At 40.8% G+C, this 19,993-nt stretch overlaps 3 protein-coding genes across 3 annotated transcripts; all 3 read right to left on the bottom strand.

Moving 5' to 3' along the window:
• Positions 1-1,907: 1,907 nt before the first annotated feature.
• LOC148642074 (transcription factor HES-5-like) lies at positions 1,908-3,767 on the bottom strand. Its single transcript, XM_088616863.1, has 2 exons — positions 3,568-3,767; positions 1,908-3,451 (listed from the first exon to the last, which is right to left on the bottom strand). The coding sequence occupies exons 1-2, from the start codon at positions 3,628-3,630 to the stop codon at positions 3,035-3,037; spliced, it is 480 nt and encodes a 159-aa protein (XP_088472989.1). The 5' UTR covers positions 3,631-3,767; the 3' UTR covers positions 1,908-3,034.
• Positions 3,768-7,749: 3,982 nt separating this feature from the next.
• LOC148642073 (transcription factor HES-5-like) lies at positions 7,750-9,319 on the bottom strand. The gene is made up of 2 exons (XM_088617251.1): positions 9,093-9,319; positions 7,750-8,976 (listed from the first exon to the last, which is right to left on the bottom strand). The coding sequence occupies exons 1-2, from the start codon at positions 9,153-9,155 to the stop codon at positions 8,551-8,553; spliced, it is 489 nt and encodes a 162-aa protein (XP_088473377.1). The 5' UTR covers positions 9,156-9,319; the 3' UTR covers positions 7,750-8,550.
• A 4,781-nt stretch (positions 9,320-14,100) lies between these two features.
• On the bottom strand, positions 14,101-15,957 carry LOC148642072 (transcription factor HES-5-like). Its single transcript, XM_088617250.1, has 2 exons — positions 15,860-15,957; positions 14,101-15,742 (listed from the first exon to the last, which is right to left on the bottom strand). The coding sequence occupies exons 1-2, from the start codon at positions 15,920-15,922 to the stop codon at positions 15,326-15,328; spliced, it is 480 nt and encodes a 159-aa protein (XP_088473376.1). The 5' UTR covers positions 15,923-15,957; the 3' UTR covers positions 14,101-15,325.
• Positions 15,958-19,993: the final 4,036 nt, after the last annotated feature.

The raw sequence follows: 19,993 nt of genomic DNA, 5'->3' as shown, positions 1-19,993 counted from the left end.
TCTTTCTAACTTGAATTTATCACATCAATATTAATACGCAGTGACTAGCATTGCAGTCCTTCAGAACTGGGGCCCTGGGTTCAATTCCTGGGCTGCTCTCTGTGTGGAGTTTGTATGTTCTCCCTGCATTCATATGGGTTTTCAGTAGGTGCTCTGTTTTCCTCCCACAGTCCAAAGATTGTATGTTACTGGTGCTGACAGCTTAACTGGCTTCTGGGAAAATTAGGCTCTGACTTGAGTGTGTGTTGCTTGTCTGTGTCAGTGTGGTGTGTGTCCTGCCTTGTGCCCAGTGCTTTCCAATATTGGCTCAGTAGTATGGGACTCCATTGAGAAACACACTAGCAGAAAATAGGCTGGAATACAAGTCTGGTAATACAATCCATGAAAAGCATGGCACTAGGCCAGAACAGGACTGTCTGTATAGGGCATCAATTTGACCATGGAGTCACATCTGTAATACAGCAGTAGCAGAGTGCAAGAATTGTGTAAAAATCTAGTGACTTGAACACAAGATACATGCAAAGATAATAGCAGTTAATAAAGCATTTAGAAGGATCCCAGTATTGACATTCACGCATTAGCTGTAACAGTAGTGTAAGTAACAACAATAACTATCTCCTTTATCATTGTCACACTATGACCAGGAGCACAAAGCCTGCAGGGGGCAGGACTGTGACTGACTGTCAGCTTTGTAGAGGCACGTCATGCCTGGAAAAAAATACTCTTACAGATAGTTTCTAACAGAAACATTGCTAGATAGCATTGTGTGGCATAATTTTTGCCAAATTCAATGGAGGTTCAAGTTTGACATCACAAATGTATGGATTGAATGCTCCTGTGAGCAGACCAATATACATTTTACAAATATTTCGCTTGCCCGTGTCTGGGTACGCCTTTGTGTGTGTCCTCCAGCGTAGGACTCTAATTACTGTGTGAGCTTGTCTCGTCTCGCAGGGTGCAGTTGGGCAGTATTATGCTCTCACATCTGGCTGGAAGAATAGACACTGTACAGCTGCACTACCCATCATCCCCCACACACAGTTCATTATTCCCCTCCATGTGAGACTGTGCTTGTAGCAGTTTCCCACACACTCCTGCATTCACTGCCTTGAAAGGCAGGGACAAAAGGAGCGTGCCTAGTTACATATCACATTAGTAATGCTGCTTGCTTCTCCATTGTTCTACATGAATAACCCTCAAACACCATCTGCATGACAGCTCTGGGAAGGAGAAAACAAGAAGTAAAGGGATACTTTGAGTTTTGCAGGAACTGGTGTCAAAAGAAAATGCCCCAGTTAAGAAAAACTGAAGAATAAAAACCATCTTTTTCTATTTAGCAGGTTCCAGTAGTGAAATCTAAACTAATCTAAACCTTTCTTTAAAAGAATGGACATTTTATGACCTCTTTAAGTTCTACACTTCCCAAACTCTTTGGCCTTTTATGTTTGAAAATTCCTACAGTACAATGCTAGATTTTTGTCTGTGACCCAGCAGTCTCCAATCACCTCAGTACTGGTTCTGATTTGCTTCTCTATTAGTGACAGAAACCCAATAATCCCTAATACTGATACATAACATACAGTAGTTGTTTTTGAATGCCAAGTTCATTTTCGTGGTTAATAAAATTGAGATATCTAGCTGTTAATGTGACAAAAGCAGTGTGATTACTGAAGGTGAAATAAAAAGTGTGAACAAATAAGACTGCATAACTTTGTTAGGAAACAAAGAAAAGAAGTGTCAGTAAATCAGACCTGTTTTCCCACCATTCTGAGATAAACATGATAACATGACATTTCTGTACAACAATAAATGATACAATGGACTAAAATTAAGTTACATGTCCTTATATTTTGTGATTTGTAGTTTTTGGCAAATATTACCATGTTAGAAAATGAAAACACTATTGATTGCATAGATTTTCTTCCATATTTATTGGAATTTAGAAAGCAGATCATAATGATGGCACACAGAGCTTTGAAACAGCACTGACAATAATTCAGTGAAATAACAAGTGCAGCTTTCTGAAAGCAGTTACAGAAAATACAATGCCTTAATAAAGGCTACCTAGCAGGCAGACACTCTGCCATTGACTTTGGTTTCCAAAACCAAAACAAAAGCTCGAACACAATTTCAAGCAAAACAAAAGACATCTCTTGCTTTAGCTCAGCAAATATGTTTTTTTAAAAAACAGAATCATTCTTCATCTAGTATCTGAAGGTCAATGTGTAACTGACACAGTTCTAGTGCAACAACATGTCAAAGAAAGACAGGTTTTCACAGAAGAAGACATATCTGAAACATTCTTTTACACAACATTCAAGGTGAATATTTCCTAACAGAGCAAGCACTGCCTGCACATTCCTTGTGTGACAAACTATAATCCGACTGTGTAGCCTTAAACAGGCAGTTTGCACTATATGAAATGCTTTAATCCTAAAGGATTAAGAGGCAATTCCTTAAAGGCATTTGTATCGCATACATTGTATGTCTAAATACAGTACTGCATTTCTCTAGTGAAATATATATGCTGTGAAAACTCACAGCAAAGTTTATACACACTATAGTGTGAAATTTAAATTGAAAAAGTACTCCTGGTCTCCAGGAAAAAAAGAATTGAAGACATTTTTGTGCAATTGGCACAAGAGCCAGCAATTTGCGTAAATCTGAAATGGATCAAACTGCTGTGGAATGGGAGTCATCTGCCTCCCTAAAAGCAGTTCACTGACAGCAGCACTGCGAAAAAGTACACAAAGTACTTCATATTACACTGGTTACTTCAAAAGAAAGCAACAAAAAACTTTTTTCAAAGCATAACTCTCTTGTGCAACAAGATAGATGGTTAATCTCTAGTACTATATTATACAGACTATAATGCACTTTGCATCTTCTAGTAGCATTTAATACCTTCTGCACAAGCAGAAGAAGAAGAAGAAGAAATATTCTTCATACACTGCGAGAATTACTGTCCGTACCAGGTTTAGACCGAGCTTATTGAATTCTGTTTTTTCAAAGGTCCTTGACAGTCCACAGTGGTCTACCAGGGCCGCCAGATGGCACATCTGGACAGTGCCTCTCCTTTGATGGTGGTGTGATGGACTGGGGAGCTCAGCTGAGGCAGGACACTCTGACAGCTGGTTTTATCCAAGGAAAGCTGTGCTTTCTGGAAATGGTTCAGCAGTCTTCCCTGGGACTCCACCTTCATCCCATCCTGGGAGAGGAAGCGCTTGATTTCTTGGACACACCTGGAGTAGCCTTCACTTTCAGCTGAGGGCCCATAGGGGGCGCTCACGGGCTGGCGCTGGCTGTGCCGCCTCAGGTAGCAGACCGTCATTTCCAGGATGTCGGCTTTTTCCAGCTTGGAATCCGGCTGCTGGTCCAGGAGCTGCCTGAGCTGCTCGATGCTGCTGTTGATGCGATCTCGGCGCATCTTCTCCACTATCGGCTTTCTCAGCTGCAAAACAAGGACAAGACACCTGTCAATCACCTGGCTCTGGGATCCAACACTGCTTACAGAATTAAAATGGATATTTTTAAAAAGCACTGTAACATCTAAGCTTCACAACTCACCTTGATGGCCAGAGTCATGTGCTCCTTCGAATAGCCCATTGCTGCAGTGACTGTAGGTGCCATGGCTGTATCTGTGTGCTGGAGCGCTCTCTGTAGAGGGAGTCTGAGAGTCTGACTTGTGCTGGTTCATCTCTCCTATTTATAGTCCCCAATCTCCATACGAATGTGTGGGTCTGGGGCTTGTTGGAGTTTCTCACAGTCCGTAGCCAATGGACGAGCTCGGGGGACAATGGGGAAGCTGGGATTGCCACATGCTCAATGAAGTGCTTATTGCCGGGGACAATGGCCGTCTCTCTGGGGAACAGGTGGAGGGGAGGGGGCGATGACGAGTGACTCACAGGGCGCTGTGTGAATCTGGGAAAGTGGTGACCCTGGAAAGAGAGCAGGTCTGCTGCCCAATGATGGGATCAATGCCATTGAAAAAATGGTACTGGTCATTGGAACAAGCATGGGACAGGTACAGTATGGAAACAGTACCAGAGGAATAATTGTAAATGTTCACCAAAGCATATCACTTGGTGACACTGTAGATAATATACACTTTTATGAAAAACAGTGAAGTGCCAGGCAGATGATTAAGTTTCAAAAACTGTTGAAACTCATGGCAGTTTATTTTTATGTTTTATATGAGTCTCTCAATTTTCATTAAGGTCTTCTTTACTGTAGATGATGTTTTTTTCTTAGATTTCTTACTAAATGTAAAGTTTAATTGTATATAAAATGTATTTTAATTGAACTTTAATTTTATACTTTATAGAAAATCATTTAAAGTTGGTTTTTGTTTCTTAACCATGACATTTTCAGAACATGAGAGTTGTCCTTTCTCCACTAATCGATAGCAAAGGAAAATTTAAATGTCAGCATGCAAAAATCAATCAGGTACTCAGTTGTTTCAGCTGGAATAAAATATAAAGAAATAAAAAAAACTGAATTCACTTCAAATAGTCATTAGCTTGCAATAGGATGACTGACTGCTCCATAAAGCTGCTACAATCTATTATCTACGCACTCTTCTGTTTAGTCGGTTAGTGGCTGATTAAAATATGAGCAAATGATTTCAATAATCTTGTAACCCATTCAGCTAGACAGTCTGAACACAGAACTCAATTACCCATAAAGATACATATATATCTCAACTGCTTGACAGTCAATTAACTCAATTTACACCACAAAATTATAAATACAGAGAGAATATCAGCAAGAAAATGTCATGCTTTAAAACAGGCTTAGATATCAGTGACACATTTCTGATTTGATTGCCCATAAAATCTTTCAAGATATATTTGCTGATCACTTGTGACTGGAATCACTGTGGAAGGTCCACCAGTGGAGTATGGACAGCCTCCACACAACATGTCCAGATGTCACAGATGTGTCTCCAGGCTTGTGGCTGGTCCGCACTGTGAGTAAAAAGCTGCTCAGGGTTTCCCACACTGTGCTCTGTGTGCTGTGCTCCCTGCACAACAAAAGCAGCCGTGTGTGCTGAATGAGACATTAGTGACGGTGATTGGCTGTGTATTGTGGGTCAGCCACAGCCTGACTTCACACACCATCTGGACTGAGAGGAGATCAATAGCTGATATAATATCAATACCGCTTTTCCTCTGTGCTTCTTTTCTCTCAATGATAATCATGCACCACAGCAGTGAGGAGGTGGAGCGTAGCTTTTATTTGATTTCTTCTTGATATGTCAGTGAAAAAAGTAACACACAGTATTTTATTTATTTGTTTGTTTGTTTGTTTGTTGACTCTCAGGCACAGAGAACACAGAGAATTAGTGGGATACAATAACCTTCACTTTGCCCTGAAAGTTTGTATTTTACAGATAATAGTCAGATGTTACAGTGTCTAACAGGTGCCCCAGTGCAACACCCCTTTGACCAGCGAGAGAAGGTGCCCAGATGCTGGTGAGACTGAGGAATCCTAAAGACGCTGGAACTGTGACTGTGCTCTCCAGAGCTTTCCCACACTCTGCCCATTGACAGAGCGCTCACTGCAACAATAGAAGTGTGCCTTGTCAGATGCTAATTCGCTTAGACCAGCAGATAATGACAAGCCCCCTGAGTATATATGTACTCATGTTAAATATACTTCTATCAAGAATGACAAAAACACAAATGTTTAGAAAGAATACGGTCGAGGAAAAATGTGCTTCAGATTAAAACACTCCAAGTGCAATATGTCAGTTCAAATCAAATGCTAAACACTTTAAAATCATCATACCCTCTTAATCGGCATTACTGTCCACAAAGACCTGTCAGACAATGTTTAAATCTGTGTACAGGGATTATATGTATTGAGCAGAGGCCATTGGAATTTGGAAAAAGATTTTATTAATATTAAAGACATGATTTCCATTCTGACTGTCACTGAATTCTAAGTAGACTTAAGCATTGAGAGATTAAATGACAAACTTTTTTTTCCAGAACTAAGAAATAAACACCTAAACTAATTACCCCATTGAAAAATGACCTTTGTTGAACAATGAATATCCACTGACAATGATCTTTTGGAAGACTATGAATGCCGGGTTGAGGAAAGTCTTTACATTCATTTCCCTGAGCGCAGTGCTGTGCTACATGGGGCTTTCCAAGCACATTGGATCTGACCTCCTGCATATGAAGAGAATTTCAATGTTGTAGAAAGTGTGCCAAAGGAATTACAGCACTGTGTTTGACAGTTTCAACCCTGTTGCCAAACAATTGAGTCGCAAGCGATTCAGTGTGTGTGCTGCTCTTGCCCACACTGACCCAGAGGAGCTAACAGTGGCTCTCTGAGATGAAGCTGGACAGATAGATACTGTAAAGTAAGCCTGGGCCCAAGCCAGCCGTGACAGAAGTAACATTCAAAATGTCAGAACTCTCCTTTCTAAATGACGTACTTTCTCTAAGACCGAAACTAATCAGTGAATCACACCCCCTTTCCCTGCAGGCTGTTGTGTGGGGGTCACTCCATTAGTATCGGCCCACTGGGACTCTGAGAGTGAGTTTTCCTCTGTTTCTCACACTCTCTCCATTCATTGAGTGAAGAGGGGAGACAATAGAAGTGTGTCTTTATTACACATCACATTAGCGACGGTGTTTGATCTGCCAATGTGGGGGCAAAGATGCCTCATCCCCAGGAGACCATATGGGACCAAAGTGTCATTGTGCAGCTTCAGTCAGACCCCAGAAACCTGTGTCAGCGCAGATGGATTTAATATGCAACACATTTATACTCCTGGTGCCTTTTTGGCGGTAAACCAGGAGATGTTACAGTGTATGTTGTGTATTTACAGCACAAAATACTGCATGATCAGCAGCATTAATGTCCCAAAATATTATTCTTTAAAATATTATAGAATAAATCATTATATAATTATATTATAATAATACATATAATTGTTACGTGATTGTGATTACACATAAGTGATTACACATGATGGTTGTAATCACAATCACCTACTATTTCTACTGCTACTTTTAATACATTATTATACCTACTTAGACTGTTCTTTAAGACTTTATAATTATTTTATTTTCTGTGTGTTGTGTTGCATTACTTTTCTTTTGGTTACTACACAGGGAACTTTTAGTCCCTGAATCATCTTAGAACTGTACTAATTTCTTTAGTTTGGTATGTTTTCTTATCTTCATGTTATTTTACATCATGTTACATCAGTTTTTCAATTAATTGCTTTGAAAATCCAGCTTCAAATTCACCAGAATCCTCTAACAAACAGACAGCTGCGCTCACTGCTACAGAGCTGAATTTTGCTTTTGACAGTGATGGATTGAATTTCCATTGAATCTAAGCCTATGTTTGTCCATCATGTCTTTGATCTTTAAATAGGCACAACACACCTCCTATATTACTGTTAAATCTTATATCTTCAATTCAGTACCTGATACAACACATGTAGACGATGGTTCAATTGTCTAAAACAGATTTACATACCAGTATATTATTAAAATCCTATAGGGCTTAATAATACTTATGTTGAGGTCCAAATTAAGAACTATGCAAATACTTATAGCCCTGTCATTAAAATATCTGTTGTACTCAACTGTGTTCAAGGAGACTGAAAAATGCATTGAATAACTTTTTTCATCAAAACATTTATTCACCTTTTTCACTTTCCTCCAATTATGCATCACTAATAGCAGGATTATGTATTAAAATAAAATAAGCACACAAGTAACATAGGATTAATATTTTATTTCATTTCTCTATAGAGAACACTATAAAGTTCATAGATGAGAACCATGTAATAAATATTATTCACAAACATGAGTTCAGTTTTACTGATCACAATACTACTCTTTAAATAAACACCCTACATGAAGGTTACAGGTAATAGCCCATATCTACAAACATTGTAAACTGGACTGAGAGAAAACATCACATCACAACCACATCTTGAAGACGTCTCCAAGATCAGAACATGTATGGCACCCTTAACAGAGTGTACAGATTGAGAAAACACTTTTATAAAGCCTTTATAAAAGGCATGAATACATGTCATAAACATGTCAGAAATGAAATAGAGAATATTTATGTTTCACTAGAGAATACGTGTATTTCTTCGGAAATAACATGCATCACATCTTCAGATTACCCCTGAAAACCTAAAATCATTCCATTAGGAAATAATTATTTCATTATACAGAAATACCACGCATGTGCATTGCACACAGATTTTGTGAGCACGCCGGTCTTATAAAACAAGAAACGTGCCCTTAGGGGATGTATTTCACATCCTCACAATTTAAAACGTTTTGACTCAATCTCTTGTGCAACAAGAAGATACAATTCATAGTGAATTGTCAATTTTTTGGAAAATATCTGTTGGCCTTTCTGTGAACGAAAGTAGCATTAACAATATTCTGCATTGCAGAAGAAGAATGAAGAAGTCTTCATACACGTTGGGAATTTCTCTGAATGTCAGTCTTAAACTGGTTTGTTGAACTCTTCTGTGAGTGTTCATTGACAGGCCACAGCGGTCTACCAAGGACGCCAGAGAGGACTGATGCCTGAAGGCTCGCCTTTAATGGTAATGTGCTGGACGGGGGCACCAGGAAGGACTCTCTGACACTTGGGCTTCTCAGAGGAAAGTTGCGCATGCTGGAAATGGTTCAGCAGTCTTCCCTGGGACTCCACCTTCGTCCCATCCTGGGAGAGGAAGCGCCTGATTTCTTGGACACACCTGGAGTAGCCTTCACTTTCAGCTGAGGGCCCAGAGGGGGCGCTCACGGGCTGGCGCTGGCTGTGCCGCCTCAGGTAGCAGACCGCCATTTCCAGGATGTCGGCTTTTTCCAGCTTGGAATCCGGCTGCTGGTCCAGAAATTCCTGGCCCAGGAGCTGCCTGAGCTGCTCGATGCTGCTGTTGATGCGATCTCGGCGCATCTTCTCCACTATCGGCTTTCTCAGCTGCAAAACAAGGACAAGACACCTGTCAATCACCTGGCTCTGGGATCCAACACTGCTTACAGAGTTAAAATGGATATTTTTAAAAAGCACTGTAACATCTAAGCTTCACAACTCACCTTGATGGCCAGAGTCATGTGCTCCTTCGAATAGCCCATTGCTGCAGTGACTGTAGGTGCCATGGCTGTATCTGTGTGCTGGAGCGCTCTCTGTAGAGGGAGTCTGAGAGTCTGACTTGTGCTGGTTCATCTCTCCTATTTATAGTCCCCAATCTCCATACGAATGTGTGGGTCTGGGGCTTGTTGGAGTTTCTCACAGTCCGTAGCCAATGGACGAGCTCGGGGGACAATGGGGAAGCTGGGATTGCCACATGCTCAATGAAGTGCTTATTGCCGGGGACAATGGCCGTCTCTCTGGGGAACAGGTGGAGGGGAGGGGGCGATGGCGAGTGACTCACAGGGCGCTGTGTGAATCTGGGAAAGTGGTGACCCTGTAAAGAGAGCAGGCCTGCTGCCTGATGATGGGATCAATGACATTGAAACACGACCAGTCATCGGAACAAGAATGGGCGTGATGCAGAAAATCCTTGATGGGAAATCGATGAGAAACAATAATCTATCAATAAACATCTGGGTAAGATCATGTGTACAATATGGGCACAATAAAAGTATTTGGTGATTTTATTGTCTAACTGCACATCTTCCAAATTGCATCGAAGAAATGGGCCTGTCCAGGAACATTTGACTACAGTCGAGACAGACAAGATTAGAATGACTTGAAGTATAATTTCTCAGCTCTGTAAAGACTATGCAGTGCTGTATATGTCAATCTAATATAACAAAAAATGAAAAAGAGGATTTCTTATCATGTAGAAATAACTGTTGTACATGCAAAGACTTACAAATATTTTTAGTGGCCTTTAATACTTTAAAATGTCATGTATTGAATTAGTCAGAAATGTGAGGAGGGTGTGTCAAAACTACAACTCTAAATGTTTTGCGGTAAGCTACAGCACATCGGTGTATTATACTTCAAAAAAAGTAGCTCTATATATGCATTCAGAATGAACGTATGGATATGATAAAATTCAGATAAGAATCATTTTTGGTGTTTGTATCATTCCTTTCACCTCCGTTCTTAATCATCAAGAAGTCAGGACCTCAGTTTAGAATTTTTGGATGAAATAAGACGAATGTCACCTTCTTCAGCACCATGTGTACCCTGTCCCCTCACTGGAAATTCTGCAATAGAGGGAGAGTATCACCTGCAGGTCTGCAATCACCACTTATATCGTCATTCCCTTATTTGAGCCCCGTCAGCTCCCTGGGCCAGAGCTCAGCCTGGTTTCTATGGCGTTGAGCAGACGAAAAACACAGGAGTCCCCCCCCACAGACTGGATGCAAGTACATTGTACATGCAGGTAAATCTTAAACCCCTAAAATACTGGTTTCCATTTATTCTTCTGGGTGGACTGCAGCAACTGGGTTAAAGTCCCTCCCTTCTCTCAAGGTACAACAGCAGTGACTGTAACTAGGACTTGATCCCACACTCCTCCGGTTTTGGGACCAGAGACTTACCCACCACACAGAGCTTCACCCCACCAGTTACACACTGTAGGCTGTTTTTGCCTGGCCATCCCCCATCCCAGCTCAGGCCAGGCACAGCTTGACTGCTGTGCACTGATGAAATCAGGGTACTAGGTGGTAGTGCTCCTATCATTTCCAAAGTGTTAGAAAATTCATATCAAAAACCCTAATCAGATATTTTCTTTTTAGCACAACAGTATGTACAGTATCATTCATCATTAATATTATAATTTTAAACAATTCTCTTAGTTAAGAAAGAATTTAGAAAAAAAGATTTTCAAAAACATTTGCCCCACACCAGTATTGTTCTTCAGGAATATAAAAGTTTAAAGGTATAACACTAAAAATTTTATGCAGGAAATGGAAATTTTCACAGGTGCTTGAAAATGCATACACCACCAACAACAAAACAAACAAACAACACAGTACAAATACCAGCTGAAAAAACTCCTCTCATAGTTATTAGCTGATCACATGTGACTGGAATCACTGTGGAAGGTCCACCAGTGGAGCATGGACAGCCTCCACACAACATGTCCAGATGTCACAGATGTGTCTCCAGGCTTGTGGCTGGTCCGCACTGTGAGTAAAAAGCTGCTCAGGGTTTCCCACACTGTGCTCTGTGTGCTGTGCTCCCTGCACAACAAAAGCAGCCGTGTGTGCTGAATGAGACATTAGTGACAGTGATTGGCTGTGTATTGTGGGTCAGCCACAGCCTGACTTCACACACCATCTGGACTGAGAGGAGATCAATGGCTGGTATGTTATCAATACATTTGTATCAATACAGCACAGCCTTTAGGGTAAATCACAACAACACATTATATCATGGAAGTGAGACAGAACCCATAGCCCAATATGTGGGGCTCACAGGGGGGAAATTAAAAAAAATTGAATGAACTGGACTTCCACCCAAAAGAGTATAAGGAAAGCCTTTAGTTTATTATATGATAGTACAGCTGAAAATCTTTTTATTATGTTTTAAATGTCCAGATGTTCTATGGAAATTCAATTTGATTGAATGTTTTTCATTTTCATTACAGATGCTGCCCCATTACTCTAGCTGCTTATCTTTAACGTGCCGCAGTGATCTAACAAGAAATCTTTTGGGTGCCCCCGTTTCAGCATGCCTCTCCCCTGATGCTCCCCCTCGTCCACCCAGAGAAGAAGGTGCCCAGGTGCTGGTGGGACTGAGGAATCCTAAAGGCGCAGGAACTGTGACTGTGCTCTCCAGAGCTTTCCCACACTCTGCCCATTGACAGAGCGCTCACTGCAACAATAGAAGTGTGCCTTGTCAGATGCTAATTCACTTAGGCCAGCAGATGTTGACAAGACTCTCAGGGACACATCTTATTCGTTAAATACAGTTTAATCAAGGACCTAATGAACACAAACATTTAGGAACAATGAGGACCAGGTGTATTTTCAAAAATAAATCTCCTGGGATAACCTCCGCCAAAATTAGTAAATTAATTCAAGGTAATCAATGAGTTTTTAAAAATGCAAAGAAGTCACCCTCCACGATAAATCAGCATTATTATCCAATTAAAATTCTGTCAAAATGATCTTTCTAAATTAAGAATGGGGGTTGTGTTTGCTGAGCAGAGGTGACTGGGATTTGAATGTGGATGAGGTTTAACAAAGAGCATATTGAGATTTGTTTCATTCTACAGGTTCCACACTTACAACTTTCCTATTACCTTCCTATGATTGACTCCATACAAAAATACTCAATAATGAATGAGGTGACAAGGACACGTTTCTGTTTTTTTAAGTAAATAAATCCTTAAGCAAAGGCCTACACCACATCACTTTCTGAAAAAAAGGAGATGAGAGTAATAAAAACACAAAATCTCCACAATTTTCAACTCCACTATCAGACATATTTAGCCACAAGATTACAATAATGTCTGCTATCTTCACTGTGTGTTGCGTTCCTCCATTCAGGGAAAGCACTTTCAGAGAATAATATAGAAGAGCTAAGAGCTGTGCAGTGAGTTAAGATACACAGCAATACAGTGTTTGGGGATAGGCACTCTTTAATATGATACATGCTTTCACTAAGATCAAAACTAATCAGCAAATCGCACCCCCAGTTCCTCATCGCCTGTGTGCTGTTCTGTGGGTTGACTCTACAGGTATCATCCCACTGAAGCTCTGAGAGCGCGTTTTCCCTCTGTTTCCCACACTCTCTCCGTTCTGAGTTCAAAGGGGAAACTACAGAAGTGTGTCTCATTACACATCACGTTAGCGATGGTGTGTGATCTCCCATTGTTGGGGGGGGGGAGCCTCAATTCCCGGGAGAGAAAGTACGTGTGTCACTGCTCACTTTTAGCCGAATGTCAGAAACTGGAGTCCGGCGGCTCAGATCATTTCTCATTTCACATCCAGCAGAGAGCAGCACAGTTAAAGTCATGCCGCTATGGTTGCGGTAAATGAAGAGATGCAAAGATGCGTGTCCTACATCAATAAAACGTTATAGCACATGGTCAGCAGTAAGCTACTGAAGTAACAGTGCCCCCCAAACTATAGAAGTATTATGATCACAATAGGTGGCACCGCTGTTACATAATTCTTGGGCCTTGGGTTCAGTGCTTAGGATTCTGTAATGTCTCATGTGTGGAGTTTGCATGCTTTCATTCAAGACAGGGTGTCTTGATTATTTGGTGTCTTTAAATAATTCTTCAATAAGCTGCTTTCTGATAATAGACTAATATAATAATAACTAATTTTGAATCATATTAGATATTAGATGTAATAACAAGAAAATTATAATGATTGTGATTTTAAGACTTTGTGAAAAACAGCTTCATTCAAATACTGTATATCCCATCAGTTACTTTAGCCCATCAGTTCAGACTCTACTTGAATGTACAGCATGATTCATCATTGTAAGTTCTATGCCTTGTGTTGCACTGCTGAACACAGTGATTTGACAGTCTATGCATCATCTTAGAATGTAATTTATTTCTTCACATTGGCTTGTATTGGTCATTGAAATGTGTGGCTTTTGTTTTATTAACCAATTGAATAAAAATGACCATCCCAAATTGTGAACATATAGGTGTTGTCAGAGTGGCAGACTTGAAAGGTGCTTATGGCAGGTAAGATCCAAGATCTGAATGAGAAAGTTTAGGTCTAAGTATCAAATTCTTTACTTCCAGAGTGTATATCCTTCAGTACGTCAACTCTTCTATTCAGTACCAAAGAGAAGCTCAAAAGTTTAAGTGTTAATGTCTAAATGTACAATTACATATGTGAAACTTAGAAAGAACTTGGAAAGAAACACCTTTCCAATATTTATGGGAAGTAAATGAATTCAGATTTTTTTCATATCAATGGCTTTAAATAAATTTTTGTAAATTATACAGGAGAGATTTTACTTTCAAAATGAATTTCCCTTGTTTGAAAATTTGTAATCTGAACAAAGTACATCTTGTGAGTAATGTTATTAATTGACTCAGTTTCTTTCACTTAATCATTCCAATGTACTACTGAATGTAAAGTAATATACTAAAATAACATTAAGCACACAATGGAATATAAGGCTCAATTGTTTATTTGGATTTCTTTAAGAGGGCAACCACTTCAAATGCACATGAATTACATAACAGAATCCAGTTTTCTGATTACAGCAATTACATCTTAAAAGTACCTTACAAAAAGGTTACAAGTGTCCACAAACATTGTAAACCAGACTGTGAGAAAACATCACAACCACATCTTGAAGACGTCTCCAAGATCAGAACATTTACATCACCCTTAACAGAGTGTACAGAATGAGAAAGCACCTTTATAAAAGGCATGAATAGACATAATTATGTCAAGATTTCTCAAAAAGAATATAACGAAAATATTTATACTTTACTACAAATATGTACAAATTTGTACATTTCAGAACTAAAACTAACGAGATTAGAGAATCCAAGTGCTCAATTTAGGCATTAAACTTTAAAAACCACATTTTCAGATAAGCGCTAATATTTTCACTATTAAGAAAGGTTCTTATGAAAGATACAAAGTTGCCTTCACAGAAGGTAAATGCCTAAATTAGACAGCAATTTTCTTTAACAAGGAATATGATAACTTATATATTATCGAAAAATGTCTTGTAATAAGAAGTATTTTGCATGCCTATTATTGTCCAACTATTGGTAATATGTCTTGTCCTTTCTGTGAAAGAAAGTATAATTTAGAACATTCCACATAGCAGGAAGACATCAATTTTCTTTAAAAAGGAAAAATGCTATTTCAACATTATTGAAATAACTTCTTGTGTAACAAGTAGTACCAGATATGTGTAGTGCGTTCCCACATTTGGGTAACATTTCTTTGCTTTCTGTTACTGAAAGCAAATCTGATAATATTCATTACTGGTAACAAAAGTGGCAAAAAGTTGCTTTGCATAAAACTTTTCTAAAGTACAAGCTCTTCACATGATTCTTTTAAAACAAGATACAATCTTGCCTTCACTGAGGGCAGGTTTCTGAGTTAGAAACCAATTTCTTTTTAACAAGAAGAATCACAGTTTCAACATTATTGAAATAATTTCTTGTGCAACAAGTAGTACCCTATATGCGCGGCGTGTTCCCACATTTGGGTAACATTTCTTTGCTTCCTGTTACTGAAAGCAAATCTGATAACATTCTGCATAGCAGAGGAGGAAGAAAAAGTCTTCTACACACTGAGAATTAGTGTCCTCGCCCATCACAGACTGGACTGTTCAATTCTGTTTGCCTGAGGGTTTAGTAAGAGTCCACAGTGCTCTACCAGGGCCTCCAGAGGATTGTGTTAGCCTGAGTCTCTCCTTTGATGTTGGTGTGATGGACTGGGGAGCTCAGCTGAGGCAGGACACTCTGACAGCTGCTCTTATCCAAGGAAAGCTGTGTGTTCTGGAAATGGTTCAACAGTCTTCCCTGGGACTCCACCTTCGTCCCATCCTGGGAGAGGAAGCGCTTGATTTCTTGGACACACCTGGAGTAGCCTTCACTTTCAGCTGAGGGCCCAGAGGGGGCGCTCACAGGCTGGCGCTGGCTGTGCCGCCTCAGGTAGCAGACCGTCATTTCCAGGATGTCGGCTTTTTCCAGCTTGGAATCCGGCTGCTGGTCCAGGAGCTGCCTGAGCTGCTCGATGCTGCTGTTGATGCGATCTCGGCGCATCTTCTCCACTATCGGCTTTCTCAGCTGCAAAACAAGGACAAGACACCTGTCAATCACCTGGCTCTGGGATCCAACACTGCTTACAGAGTTAAAAATGGATATTTTTAAAAAGCACTGTAACATCTAAACTTCACAACTCACCTTGATGGCCAGAGTCATGTGCTCCTTCGAATAGCCCATTGCTGCAGTGACTGTAGGCGCCATGGCTGTATCTGTGTGCTGGAGCGCTCTCTGTAGAGGGAGTCTGAGAGTCTGACTTGTGCTGGTTCATCTCTCCTATTTATAGTCCCCAATCTCCATATGAATGTGTGGGTCTGGGGCTTGTTGGAGTTTCTCACAGTCCGTAGCCAATGGACGAGCTCGGGGGACAATGGGGAATCTGGGATTGCCACATGCTCAATGAAGTGCTTATTGCCGGGGACAATGGCCGTCTCTCTGGGGAACAGGTGGAGGGGGAGGGGGCGATGGCGAGTGACTCACAGGGCGCTGTGTGAATCTGGGAAAGTGGTGACCCTGTAAAGAGAGCAGGTCTGCTGCCTGGTGATGGGATCAATGACACAACTCTACTAACTGGACTGTACACGTGTTTAGGTGGGAGCACATCTGTCCATGGAGAAACAGCCGCAGAGATGTGAAAACAGCAATGTGGTAGCCTATGCTGAATTAGATGGTACGATTAAAACATACATAAATAAGCTGAAGTTATTGTGTCTCAAGGCACTCAATTATCAAAATACAAATAAAAAAATCAAATGCATTAAATGCAAGGTAGTACTTTAATCTGTTGGGGCTGTGTCACAACAATACGTGTCAATGCTGTGATGAACACCAGCAGCGGAAGAAGAAACAACAGGATCAGAGTTGAGAATTGAGTTGCGCTGAACCGGTAGAGAAAGTGACTCTATTCCCACACTCCCGCCAAGACAGCGTGCCGCCTTGCATTGTGAGCAGCACACGTCCCGTGTGTCCCTGCGCGCGCAGATGGGCCGCCTGCCGGAGATCTGCACACACACGCACAACCCCGAGCTTTCACTGAACGTGGGAGTCGGACTTTCACAAAGCTTCCCACACTCCTATTCACAGGCACTGAAAAGCGCCAACAAAGGACGTGTGCCCAGTTCTACAGAGCAGCACTGACAGCTTTCACTGTCATAACAGGGCAGGAAGGAAGCAGTGGGGTGGAGGGTTTGAGTAGACCATCTGGATTTGACCTATTCATTCACAGGTAACCTGCTCCTCTGGATAGAAATTCATCGTTAGTGCTCTGATTTCCACAATAGTATTTTGCTTATAGACCAAAAAAAAATGTTCCTCCGTATTTGGAAAACTAGTTTGCATTGGCATATTGGTGACCATTAGTGGCAGTTCATTGGTTTAATAATAATAATAATAATAATTGGTTACACTTATATAGCGCTTTTCTGGACACTCCACTCAAAGCGCTTTACAGGTAATGGGGATCCCCTCCACCACCACCAATGTGCAGCATCCACCTGGATGTTGCGACGGCGGCCATAGTGCGCCAGAACGCTCCCCACACATCAGCTATCAGTGGGGAGGAGAGCAGAGTAATGAAGCCAAGTCATAGATGGGGATTATTAGGAGGCCATGATTGGTAAGGGCCAATGGGAAATTTGGCCAGGACGCCGGGGTTACACCCCTACTCTTTTTGAGAAACGCCCTGGGATTTTTAATGACCACAGAGAGTCAGGACCTCGGTTTTACGTCTCATCCGAAGGACGGCGCCTGTTTTACAGTATAGTGACGGGGACACTAGGACCCACATGGAGCGCAGGGTGAGCGCCCCCTGCTGGCCCCACTAACACCTCTTCCAGCAGCAACCTTAGTTTTCCCTAGTGTAAATGATTATATGAATACACTTTAGATTGTCCCAACCCTTAGTTGGAATAAGCAGTTTTCTGATAGGGAATAAGGATGGGGAATGGGGGAATAATGGATAGGTGTATAAGAATGCTATTTATATAGCGTTTTCCATTCCAAAGGATCCCAAAGACTTTTACACATAAGAGGGCACCCATTTCATCTATCACTGAATTACAGCATTCCCACTAAACAATAGCTCAGGCACAGAAATGAGAAGCTATTTCACCAGGTGAAGATCACAAGAACTCTGGGGAGGTAAGACTAGTGGAATTTATTCTACATTTATTCCCTGTCTCCATAATGGAGCATTAGAAGCTTCCTGCTGGTCAACACCACTTATAGCAACAGCCTGATTTTCCATACAGGTCTCCCACTCTTGCCAAAGCCTAGTCTGAGTTAGCTTCTGAGAAAACGATCCCATTTCAGGGCAAAAATATGAAAATGTGTTTACAGTAAGGGGGATTCAAATTGAATATAGCTGGATGCACAGTGCAGCTATATTTTCCTTAAGATAACCTGTTGATGTTTTATGATAATGCAAATAAAATGTGTTTGTCTGGCCTACATATTCAAAACTTACAGGCAAAAAAAATAAGCTTCTACATAGTATGTGAACATAAGTACCACAGGACAGAAATACTCCTTGGATTATAGTCTCTTAGTCAGTAGTTACTGTTTTACTTTCAGAATGAATTAGCATCTGACAAGGCACACTTCTATTGTTGCAGTGAGCGCTCTGTCAATGGGCAGAGTGTGGGAAAGCTCTGGAGAGCACAGTCACAGTTCCTGTGCTTTTATGTCTTTAGCGGGGGAGCAGGACTCAGACCCTCAGGCACCTGATTGATTTTTTTCTATTTTAAAGACAGACTCGAGTACAAAGTAGCAGGACGAACTGATGATCTGTTGAAAACAGCATCGAGAGCAGATTTTCCTGATCATTTCTCTCACATTTTCTTGAGAGATAACAAAAATAATAAAAACATATTAATACGCTATATCAAATAAACCATCTGGACAAAAAATAAATAATTAATTCATCACCCCATTATTGATCATTGAAGTAAAGTCACAAACTCACCTAAAGCCAAGATAATATCTTACCCACACATCGGGTATTGCAATTCCAACTACAGGCACAGAGGAAAAGAGGTATTGACATTATATCAGCCATTGATCAGCTCAAACTTTGGATGGTGTGTGAAGTCAGGCTGTGGCTGACCCACAATACACAGCCAATCACCGTCACTAATGTCTCATTCAGCACACGCGGCTGCTTTTGTTGTGCAGGGAGCACAGCACACAGAGCACAGTGTGGGAAACCCTGAGCAGCTTTTTACTCACAGTGCGGACCAGCCACAAGCCTGGAGACACATCTGTGACATCTGGACATGTTGTGGATTGAGTTACAGACTCAATTAGATACTGTATACATTTTAGTGATAAACTTATCAGTTTATATACAAATACAAAGGGACATACCATGTTTTTAATATTTTCAGGGAATACAAAGGGACATACCATGTTTTTAATATTTTCAGGGAAAAGTATTAAGTTCACCGACTACACGGCAGCGATTTTTGTTGTGTTTTAACATTATCAACTTTAGGGTGCTTAGAGTTAAAAGGCTCAGAACTGCTTTGTTACACTGCCCAGAATAATTCTAACAGAGAAGGTACAAATTTAGGTATAAGATGCCCATTAACCATTATTTTAATATTTGATTCATCCAAATCATTTACCACCAAATATACAAAAACAAACCAAATGGAATTTGATGTAAAAGACATAAGCAGCAGTACTATCACCAAAAACAAGAATAAAAAGTATATACATTAATCAACAGACTTGTTAATAAAATTTAGAAAACAAGTAGTCTGAAAAATCTTATAACTGCATATGTATAAAAGATTAAGATTTATGCAAGCTAATTGCTAATGTCATATCACTATATTCTTTGCAGAAAGTGCACCTGAACCAACAGCTATGGTCAAACACATTTTAAAGAATTTAGATTGCACTGACAGGAAACATACTGGGAAGACCTGGTGCAGACTGTAAGACTCAGGAGCACAGCCCTGGACACCGTAATATTTTAAATCATGTGTCACATACACACACACATTCTAGTTAGCAGAGCTGTGTTTTTAGTGTCATTGATCCCATCACCAGGCAGCAGACCTGCTCTCTTTACAGGGTCACCACTTTCCCAGATTCACACAGCGCCCTGTGAGTCACTCGTCATCGCCCCCTCCCCTCCACCTGTTCCCCAGAGAGACGCCATTGTCCCCGGCAATAAGCACTTCATTGAGCATGTGGCAATCCCAGCTTCCCCATTGTCCCCCGAGCTCGTCCATTGGCTACGGACTGTGAGAAACTCCAACAAGCCCCAGA

Source organism: Lepisosteus platostomus, chromosome 23, assembly GCF_059453375.1.
Source record: "Lepisosteus platostomus isolate fLepPlt1 chromosome 23, fLepPlt1.hap1, whole genome shotgun sequence".
In the NCBI taxonomy this organism is placed as follows: domain Eukaryota; kingdom Metazoa; phylum Chordata; class Actinopteri; order Semionotiformes; family Lepisosteidae; genus Lepisosteus; species Lepisosteus platostomus.
Note: the sequence above shows the minus strand (reverse complement) of the source record. Positions and strands in the feature narration are given on the sequence as shown.